At 36.0% G+C, this 11,066-nt stretch overlaps 1 protein-coding gene across 3 annotated transcripts; it reads right to left on the reverse strand.

Annotated features, from left to right (window-relative positions):
• Window positions 1-2,646: 2,646 nt before the first annotated feature.
• LOC112295082 (protein PLASTID TRANSCRIPTIONALLY ACTIVE 10) lies at window positions 2,647-8,919 on the reverse strand. Of its 3 annotated transcripts, none has more exons than XM_024546245.3 (15): window positions 8,795-8,919; window positions 7,800-8,299; window positions 6,683-7,166; window positions 6,429-6,500; window positions 6,129-6,158; window positions 5,824-5,897; window positions 5,482-5,563; window positions 5,304-5,377; window positions 5,064-5,130; window positions 4,847-4,939; window positions 4,382-4,627; window positions 4,169-4,219; window positions 3,877-4,028; window positions 3,285-3,624; window positions 2,647-3,006 (listed from the first exon to the last, which is right to left on the reverse strand). In XM_024546245.3, exons 2-15 carry the CDS (start codon window positions 8,195-8,197, stop codon window positions 2,896-2,898), a joined length of 2,274 nt encoding a protein of 757 aa, XP_024402013.1. In that variant the 5' UTR covers window positions 8,198-8,299; window positions 8,795-8,919; the 3' UTR covers window positions 2,647-2,895. The 3 variants fall into 3 exon arrangements, with proteins under 3 accessions (XP_024402013.1, XP_090100324.1, XP_090100325.1); XM_090244198.1 differs by having other exon boundaries at window positions 8,486-8,858; XM_090244199.1 differs by having other exon boundaries at window positions 6,683-7,674; window positions 8,795-8,848.
• Between the last annotated feature and the right edge of the window lie 2,147 nt (window positions 8,920-11,066).

The following is an 11,066-nucleotide window of genomic DNA, read 5'->3' on the forward strand; positions in this document are numbered from 1 at the left end:
TTTTATGAAAAAATAAGTTGCAATATTTTATTAAAAAATATGTATATTCCTAAAAAATTATTAAGTTTAAAATTAAAATTAAAATTATTTGTTTTTTTGGTTGACAAAAACATGTTTTTTATTTTTTCATTCTATTGTTGGGTCAATATTGCGATTAAATATTGGGCTACCAAACATGCCTTAGTGTAGAAGCATGCTTTCTAGTCAATTTAAGATGTGTGAAGATCACATGAAATGTAATAATATCAGCTGAAGATGTGGCATTCACAATTTTCTAATTTTATCTTGGTAAAATTCTTGATTAATTACAATGTCATTTCTTTGTATCCAAATTGTTCACATATATAATCCAACAGTAAGTGAACACAAATTATTCATGTTAGGAATGTTTGTCAAAGTTTTCAATTATTCAACTTTTTGTTTGGTGATAATTGCATTAATAAATGTTGTTTTATGATACGTCTTTGGTTCCATATGAGTGCTGTTCGTGTTCATTTGTTCTTGTTTTCTTGTTTTCTTTAAAAATTATTTTCTGATTGTCTTGATTACTTTTTCTTGTGTATGTTTTAGGTGCAAAAAAGACTTTGATTGAACAGAAAGCATATTAAGACTTGCTTAGATTAATATCATATTTATTGTTGTTTACCAACTATTTCATTTCTTATATACATAAATTTGCAATGATTGGTAGATTTTGTTATTGTTTACATTTTAGTCGTGTTTCTTTTGAATAAACTGAATTGAAATGCAAGATTACAACATCATACTATATATGTATATATATAACTTATACACACACAGAATATCAAAATTCAAAACTTAGACATGCACAATATTTTCAACAAACAATTATAGAAGACTTTTCGCTTTACAAAAATTGACATCTAACAATTAAAACTAATACCCTCTTTATTCTCAATCTGATCACTCTTTATAATTATTTTAAACATGATTTATAAATTCCTTTGCATGTTACAAGTCTTTACAGGATAACCAAAATACTCTTACTATTATTTTTATTATTTTGTCACTTCCTTTTTTCTTTTTTTCTTTTTTTTAAATGTAGATATTGACTAAAATACATTGAAATATATATATCAAAAGACCATACATGACACAAATTAATTACAATAGAGACATTAAATCTTATTATAAGGTAAGTAAAGACAAGATGAAATTGACATTCCATCAACATCATTTGACTTTGTCACAGCAACGCCATACACTGAGAAGAAAATGATAAAAAAAATTAAAAAATTAAAAACTAAAAACTAAAAAACACAAGATGATAATATAAAACAGCTATATTTGGCTGCCATTGGAAAGAAAATTAAATTTATTATGAAATAAGAACATAAAATTTGAATTGTACCCACAACATTCTTTTCATAGTAATTAGAATATTCTCACTTTTTTACTATCAACTAGTATATAGTTTAAACTCCTGTATATGTCACACATCTGTCAATAACACCTACCTTCTTCTAAAGTTTAAAATAAATTTTATTTTGAATTATGAAATATTACCTAAAATCCAATGGTTGGTGAAAACATTTTCTGTACTTCTATAATAAAAAAATAAAACAAAACAAAAGTGGAAAATTATACATATGTAATATTTTGTAACTGATACATTGTCTTGTAGTATTATTGATCTGTGCTTCATAACGTAGAGATCAAGCTTCTGTATGATATCAGTATCAATCATTTTAGTTAAATTTTACGCCATTGATGTGTGTCCAAGCACAAGATTACTAATTACTGTATACAAAAGCTTGGATGCGGAAAAAATCCATGTCATCAATTTTCTTTTATAAAATATATATATATATATATATATATATATATACTACTTCAGTACATCGTTATTTGGGAGTAAAATACAAACAATTGTTAATAGTACAGACAGCTGTTTTCGGAAGTTGAAGTATGTCCGCAAGAAAGGAATTTCTAGACTATTTGTAGAAGTGGGATTGATACTTGTCTCATCACCTTTCGGTGCTAAGTGACAGCCATTTGGCAGCGCGCAAAATGTATCACGCAACAATGAGATAGAAACAGACCTTGACGTATGTAAGGTTTGATGTATCATGCCATTCTCACGGTTGCCAGCACAAGGATGTAAAAATGTCTTGTTGGTCGTTTTTAAGTCATCCGTTCTACTGATGTGATTGGAAGTAATATATCTCATATTTTAAATGCAAGGATTTATGAGATTTGATGGAAGGCATCAAAGTCGACATGAACTCCACGATTTCCTGACCGACTGCACAGTAGAAACCTTGAAGACCACGAATACCGTTCTTCCGAAATTATGTTCTTAGTCACCTCAGCTTCAGTGCCCCAATACCATAACCTTGACCTCAACAAACTTCATGAAGATCAACTTCGTGTGTGCTAAACATGAGTTATTCTACCCTGTAAGCGTTGCAAATTTACTAAGGTATCTCAGATAGTTGTACAAATTGGAACCCTCTGCGTACAATCGTTTGCGGAACGCAGTAACCTTGATATCAGCAGACACGAGACACGAAACGAAGAAATCACCATAAGTACAGGGCATGAACGCGTCGTACACGTGGAGTGGGCCAAAGTCGCCCGGTAAAAAAGGAAAAAGGAAAAAGGAGCAAGTCGAAAAAAAGTAGCTGTCAGAATCTAAGAATGGGATTCATAACAAGAACCTGGGCAAGAGTTATTCCAACCCAAGCAAGCTCACCCAATTTTCCAGACATAAGTAAAAACGATTAATCTTATCTGAGCCCTGATATCCTGTGCTCTGAGTCACCCGATGCAAGAACATGAATGGAACAGCAGTTAAACGTCCTCATTGATTTCTCTCTCTGAAATAACTGGAAAATTAATTTCTTTTAAAGAGACAATCATTCATCTGATCAACTACCTATTATTATCAGGCATGTCGATACCACTGTCGGCTATATCTTCATCCAAATCGCTTGCATCTACCTCCAACTCATCGTCAGCTCCGTCAGGTGCTACAGTATAATCCTGCCAACATAATCCAAGTCAGACAAATACTTCAAATGCGGCTAAATCAACTATAGATCGTTTTAAAACTCTCTCTGTCAGGCAGATGAAGTAATTCCGTTCAAATATTTGAAATATCGAAGATTTTCGAACATTTGAATCGAGTGAAGGCCGCCGCACACCCTTCGAATTTCTAAACTGAAGAACTCATACAAGTACGAAATCACGGTGATCAAAATAATCCTGAACCAAACATCTAAGCTCACACTTGGCACATAAGAATTGAGAACAAAACTCACCTCCGGTTGCATGGTGAACATTGTCCTCACATCATCTACTGAAACTGAGCCATCCCTATTCTTGGTTGTTTTCTTTGCCATTGTTGATGGGTCATCGGCAACGGGTTCTTCTGTCTCGTCCACCTCTACTTCCTCTATGTCTTCAACTACAGCAGTTTCGCTGACCACAGTGGCCACACGAGGTTCCCTGTCACGGCGAATCTCATCCTTCAGGGTTGAGGGATCACCCCAGTAATCGTTCCTAAATCGAGGGTCGTTCGGATCATAGGGGTTCTTCCCCCATTTCGTTTTATCAGCATAACGACCAGGCTCCTCTAATGGTAATCCTAATTCTTTCCGGCTGAAACAACACAATCAACAGTGATGTTTTAGAAGAGTAACGGAAATTGTAGCATTTCTTTCATGCGACTAAATAAAGGTAAGAGGAGCATATCCTCTTAATACACAAGGACGGAAGTCGAAATTCTAGGGGGAAGCCTGGAGTGTTTCAAGAGCTGCATTAAAGGTGTTTCACAAATAATTTCCAAAACAAACCACCAAAGCTGAAGCATTTCTATGATTCAAGGTAAGATGATTCCAGAACAGAACTCACGCTGCAATATCTCGTCGCAGGGCTTCAAACTCCTCCTTGGTTCGCTGGTTGTGCATGTTGTTTAGCTCTTCCACTCTTTTCTCGAATCGCAACGGAGGACAAATAAATTCCTCTCCCTTTTCCTCTGCAATTAGCATTAGCCGTTTGATCTCCTGTAATTGGAATGACCATGTATGAGTGAAAAAATTTGAATACAGAATTCAGAAAGTGGAATTCAAAATCACTCCGCGACATCCCAAGGGTTAAATTTACACTTGAGATTCAACAAGCATTTCTGCATAGGCAAGAGTACCTCTCTTTCAGCACGCGCTCTTTCCAGATTAAGATCCTCTGGATTTGTATTCTACACAATGGCCACATTAGTGAATGTCAGAAAAATCCATTTAAAAATCAAAATGTGTTCAAACTTACACATTTTGAGGCAATCCGGAAGAAAAAAAGGTGAAAGGAAATGTCATCACTGATAACATCGTCAATAAAATCATTTTTAGAGCAGCTGCTTTACCAAGACAAGCGTTGGAACACGTCTCTCGTCAAGTCCATTCTGGAACCATTGTGGTTCAAAAGTTTCTAAATCCTCTTCAGCTGTGACTACCACATCATTCGCATCTTCATCCTCATCTTCATCCTCATCCTCGTCGTAAGGCAAAATATCAAAGCCGGATACGTCGAACTCTTCCTCGTCATCAAGGTTACCGCCCATTTCTTCATGGTCCAACACCATCTGTTCAGCTTGGTGTAGTTGCCACAGCTGGAATCAACAATTAGGGGTTAGCCATTGTACACAAACACGATGAATCATACAATCGTGATGTTTTGAATCAGATAAGAATAATGCCATTAATTGAAGTACGCTTTTTGGCAGGTTGTTATCGCATTCTTGCTTGCTTTTTACTGCGTTTGCAAGTTATAATCTTCTACCCAGAAGAAGTCCTACGAAGTACGCCGCTTATGAACATGTTTAGCTCACCTTAGAAATTGCAGGATGAACTGGCTTCGTTTGACCATCCTCAGCAGGTTTCTCTTGACGAACCTTCGGGTAATAGGGTCTATTGGAATCTCTCTGCGCAGGATAACGAGATCTCAAAATAATTTTTAGCTTTGAGCAGATTATTATCACAAAAGCGGAATCAGTACATACTGTGAGTACATTTACGACACATGATACAGATGAAGAACCCACATACCGCGACTTCATCAAGATTAAGATCTCCTTCGCGTCCAAAAATAGGTGGGTGTTTGAATCTCCGGAATCTGCATCATGGAAAGTACTCTGTTGGCGGATGAAACATTGTAGAGGGACAAAGTCATTCTTGACCTTTCTTGGATACGAAACAGTTTCTATACCTGTTAGTTTCATTGCCAGCAAGTCCAGAGCGAGGGCTATCTACTTGCGATTGAGCAGATAATGAAAAAGAGACACGTACATTAAATGATCGATGTTGGGGTCCACGAATCTCATCTCAATTGGAAATCGAAATCGATATGGATCTCTCTTGGCCTGTGTACACACGTAGAAAAGCACTCAGATTTCAGAACACACTGGGTAATTACGAAGTGTCTCATGTTTCAAGTAGAAGTCAACATAGGGTATGAGTTACTCACAATTACTTCAACTAGGACGCGCATGCCAGGTTTGATAACGTCTCGTATGTAATACCAGTCATTATCCATGATGGGTACCCACCTGCATTGACACCCATCGATGCGCAATAGGTCGGTGGATATTACATGCCGAAGGCTTATTCAATCTACAGTTCGGCATCTACGCAGAGCAAGGACCTTGAAATAATACTCGTGATTTGAAGCGATGATAAATGGACTTGCATTAAGGTTCCTGATTCGCCTTTCATTCTATTCACACTGAATTAAAGTGATGTTTGCGATAAAAAGATAAATACAGAAATTAATAGAATAATTCTAGAATAAGCTGTGAGCGAAGATTACCCATCGTGAACTCCACCAAAAAAGACGAACGCTCCTTCATATAAGCTAACGCATGTGACCACACCCCAATAATGCTGCACCCAAGATGTAACCACAAGCAATTTATGAATCAATACTGTACTGAATGAATAATGTGAAAATATTATCCCAGGAGAATAAATAAATGGTCTAAGTCATTATTGAGCTTCTCCTATTTGACAGAAATATAGAAGGTAAGGAAAAGAACCAACTACACACACACACACACACACAATAGAATACAGTTTTTGATTCAGAAAAAGACATAGCTGTCATTTGTATAATACCTGTCCAGGGTAGATGAAAGGCAGCTCATACTGATACACGAAACATGCACATTTCCCACCATACATGGTTTAGAAAGTGGAATTTTTTTCGCAAGCTGAAACACATGAAAAGCAATCAGAATGACAGACCACTTGGCTATTCGCGCATGAACATTTTGACACTTACTGCAACTACGTACGTATGGTGTTGAAGGTTCACTTAGCACCAGGAAACAACAGCTATTGTAGAGAATGCATCTATAAGCATGAGTCATGCTGAGTTTCATTGCCATTTGGCGGAAAAAGGAGAGAGCAAAAAACCAGATATGAGCCATCCTCGGTTTCAGCTTTTTCTCCAAGGCGTCTCCTCCCAGGATAGTATTCTGGATCGACCTGTACATAACAACAGTTTGCATTATGAAGAATTCTTTTTACACTTATCCTCTTCAATACGTTTAACTATCCAATCACTATGGTATTTGAGGTGCTTACACCAATACACCCGAAAACAGAGTAGATTAAACTCAAAGAAGCAAAATAACATGATGATCCTATGGCAACAGTCGAGAACAGACCTCTTCTGCTTCCCGATCAAGGCGATCCTTGTTAGCTGCCACCCATTCGTTGTACTGATTCAAAAACGTTTTCCACCTCGGCATTTCATACTCATGATTTTCTTCGTCAAGTTCTTCTTTATCCGCTTCAGCCAGTTCTTCTTCAGTCGGCACAACGTTTTCCAGGGCGAAAGCTTCACGAATGAAGGCAAGCTCTTTGGAATCAACTTTCCAATCAGGAGGAGGCCAATCTCTAGGTGGTATCAATGTAAATGTGAGAGGCTGATCATACATGGTGCCTTCGATACTCTTAGGCTTCCGTTTATCCAATTCCTTCTCCCTTCTCTCAGCCTCCGCAATGAGCCGTTTTCGATGCTCTTCCTGCCATTTCGGATTCAACTTCTGAAAGTTCTCCCATGAGACAGCAGGCTCCTCTTCTCCGGCGACCAAACTGTCTATTGCAAATTGTCCCTCAGGTGACAGCCACTCTTCCCATGGCGCCCACCTGGTCAGAATTACGTATTTCCACAACAAAAAAACGTAATTAGACGAGTGCATGGGAAGATAATATATAGCGCTTTGCGACCTCTAACTAGATCTCTGCATCCCACTCTGCTATTGCGAGAGAACTACTCACCATTTTTAACCCATCGAAGGAGTAGGACTCAAATAAAAAGGTTTAAGTTCAGCGCTTACGGATGAATCCTATAATTCAACATTCACCAATGTCTGGACTACCTTGATGAGCGTCAATACCCTAGGAAGCATATCAATATCGCTACTCTACTATTTTCTGCAAATTCAAGGTAGAGGCTGAGATTGCGATTGCAAAGAAACTTGCGTATCCCACTCGACATAAGAAGGGAGGTTTAGATTCATTCTCCTCTAAGTGCTTAAAATTGACAAAATTGTTCACAACTGTCATATCTTCTCGTCAACATTCCTTAATAGTGCGTAAGCTCCGACGGTAAAGGCGATAAGATGAAGAGAGGGGCCACATGTATCGCCCACACCTGAGCATTTGTAATTTTAAAATGGAGCTCGTGGTGAGATAATAATATGTGATGAAGCATTCCAAAATTTTAAGTCGTAATTTGCGACAGAACACATTCCACTTCAAACCAGCAAAAACTCGTACCCTCTTTCCACCCAGTTACGCCTGCGAGCCTCCTCCTCAGTCTCCTCCCTCTCCTCATAATCATCTGGATTGAAACCTTCCCAGACATCCTTGTGACCGACCGTCGATGAAGTCTGCACCGAACTTAGACTGCGCGAGATTCTACCTCGTCCGCATAGTCCTTTGCGGTCGCTCAACGAACAATAAAATCTTGAATATTTCTCTGAAAATATACACTTCACAAGCCCACTTATCGGGACAATAGTACACCACCGTTTAATATACGGACGGGCAATTCTTTTCCCAGAAGTGCAAGAATTGTGAGACGAAAGAGCCGAAGACGAATTACGCCGGAGCTGATCCTGGCATAGTGCTTGCGCCTGAATGGCTGCACACAACGAAGTGTGCACTGTCGCCATACCTTATATTCTTTCCAGCCCCACTCAAACCTTGCTCCAATCTCTTGCACAGGTTCTTCTCCAAGAGATTTCTCTCTCAAACCCCGTCACCTCCACATTTCACTGTCGACAGACAACCATCGTGTCAGAATCATCATTCAAAGTCCATACGTACCTGGTCAAATTCCAGCAAAATTTCGCACTCTCATAGAAATCATGTGTTTAACGAACATCCTTACAACCAGAAATCGCTTCCAAAAGTTCCAGAACCAGATTCTTAATGCCAGGATGCAGTACAGATGAGCTAACCCGAATCTTCGACCCCCGCCCCTCGACACCAATTCAAAAAATGCCCGCACTTATTGCATTGCGAAAACGGACAACGACTGAACTCAGAAACTCAGCTCCTCAGCACACACTCAAAACATACTCTTCAGGTTTTAAAGAGCCTGAGCACTTCGACCTACGATCTGAATGCTATTTAGTTCTTCACCCGCGACTCCGGAGAAGTGCAACACAAACTAGAGAATTCTCCTAAATTATCACCGGACCACGAGAGTCTTCAGCTTCAATTGCAACTGTGAAACGCATTGAATAACACGGTGAATGTGGTCTCACTTGCGATGCTTGCAGGCCTCCGAGCTCAGCTGGTGAGCGAAGACAGTCCAGCTGAAGCAGAGGAACAAAAGGAAGCGATGCGAGCGGACATCAACAGACATAAAACCCCAAAACCCTAAACCCCTGGACCCGATCTGGATATGGGTCCGGCCTCACCCCATCATGCATGGCCATAGGCTTCTTCACATGCATCCATGCCCGGATGGATGGTGAGATGAATGGATAAATGAATTACTGCATTTATTTGGTGGATGAATTTTGAGGCGGATGTAATCGGCTTCATCTGCTTGCGTGGAAATTCCTGGGTTAAAATCTGCTGCTATTTCTGCTTTCTCGAAAGATATTTTTTGTGCAGTTGGGTTTTTTCAGGATTGAATAGCTTTTTCTTATTTCTTTTACTTTGATTTTTTATTTTTCTTTTTTCTTTTGTAAGTGGAACCTTTCAATAAGTTGTAATGTACTTGTATATATATATATATATATATATAGGTAGATATGTATAATTGTATATGTAAATCGAGAAGTGTTTTTGTGTCTAGTTGATGAGTTTTTTTTTTCATGATCCACACACACATATAAAGTAGAAATGATGGTTTGGTTATGACATGCAATTCACAATAAACAATAAACTACAAAAAATGAATTAGAAAGAAAAACGTACGGGAATGAGGTGAAGTGCTTAAAATTGTATTATCTTTCATCTTTAATAAGGTAATAAATGGATAATGATAAGTAATAATAATAATAATAATAACAACAACAATGAAACAACGTTTCTTGCTTGTAACCGCAAGAAAAGATAAAATTAAAATTAAAATTAAAAAGGAATGTTGGTTTAAAACATTACATTCCATTTGAAGTATCTTTCTGAAAAAACATGAAATCTAATTATACGAATGAGAAGTTAGATATGGTATAATTTGATTCCGAAATTTTTTAATTCCACCTTCATTATTAAATTATTATCTTTTGTAAGTTTGAACAAAATTCAAAATTCTTTTCACAGGAATAATATATTTGAGTTAATTGCATTGGTTTGACTAGGTGGTTTAATTATTTTCTGAATCTTTTTATTGATAATAATTCTACATTTATGATCGGATTCACAAATTCCTTGAAGTGGCTAGTGTTTTTGAAATTTTTTTTATGCTTTGAAAAATTTAAACAAGTATTTGAAGTTGAAAAAATAATATTATTTCTCACTTCACAAGTTACTTGAGACAATGGAAAAATGGTTTACAAATGCATTACAAGCTTTTAGGAACTTGCACTTGTAACTTCACCAAGGTCATTAGTAATAGTTGTGTCATGTTTGTTTGTTTTTATGTATATTTCTTGTTGTTGATTGCTTTCAAACCCAAAAATTTCAAATGCTTTTTAAGTTTAATTTGAATTTTCATATCATTAAAATTTGAAAATTTGAAAAATAAAAATAAAATATAATATAAAGAGAAAATTAATTTAAAACACAAATCTTTGCATTGCCATCCAAAATCCATGGACATGTTTCTATTCACAAATATTTTTGACCTAATATATCACAATATAATTTTAAAAAATATTTTACAAAAGATTTTTTGAAACATAACTTTTTATACATAGTTGATTATTCTCCTTCAACTTTTGATCAGAAATCAAAAAAAAAAAAAAAAAAAACTGCATTGAATATGTTATATGATTTTTTATTTTTATTTTTATTTTTAAAAAACCTATAATTTTTTTACTTTTTCAAAAAGCAGTATTTTCTAAATTTCAGAATTTTTGTAGGTAAAAATTTTAATAAATATTTCTTGAATTTTAGAAATAAAACAATGGCAAAAAAAAAAAAAAAAAAAAAAAAAAAAAAAATCGGTTAACATTCAATTTTATAAATTTTCATTAAATTATTTGTGTGTAGAGAAATTTTGATATATATATATATATATATATATATGAATATATTCCAAACAAATAATTTATTCTTTAATGAACATACTTTAGAATAAAATAGTTTTAGTATTAAAAGAGATGTTGCAGATCTTGCTTTAGAGTTTCAAGTATCCAGCAAGAATCATTCATTCCACAAACACAAGCCAAAATCTTTAATTGGTAGCTGGTGGGTTTTACAACATGTGTATCCATTTCAAAATAAAAAAAAATCCGAATCCAAGCTAGATTGCTTGAAACTGCATGCAAACTTCATGTGCATCTAATATCACTTGATAATTACACCAAATGATACCACAACACTTTATGGCCTAGATTCTTTGAATGCCATGTCATTTACTAATCT

Source organism: Physcomitrium patens, chromosome 18, assembly GCF_059467195.1.
Source record: "Physcomitrium patens ecotype Gransden chromosome 18, ASM5946719v1, whole genome shotgun sequence".
Taxonomy (NCBI): domain Eukaryota; kingdom Viridiplantae; phylum Streptophyta; class Bryopsida; order Funariales; family Funariaceae; genus Physcomitrium; species Physcomitrium patens.

Bases quoted from the DNA above. Each gene is read 5' to 3' on its own strand.
- LOC112295082 (XM_024546245.3), bottom strand. From the start codon at position 8,197: ATGGCGACAGTGCACACTTCGTTGTGTGCAGCCATTCAGGCGCAAGCA. The intron at 7,167-7,799 runs GTACGAGTTTTT...AATTCTGACCAG, and splicing joins CGTAACTGGGTGGAAAGAGG to GTGGGCGCCATGGGAAGAGT. The intron at 6,501-6,682 runs GTCTGTTCTCGA...TGTTATGTACAG, and splicing joins TTGATCGGGAAGCAGAAGAG to GTCGATCCAGAATACTATCC.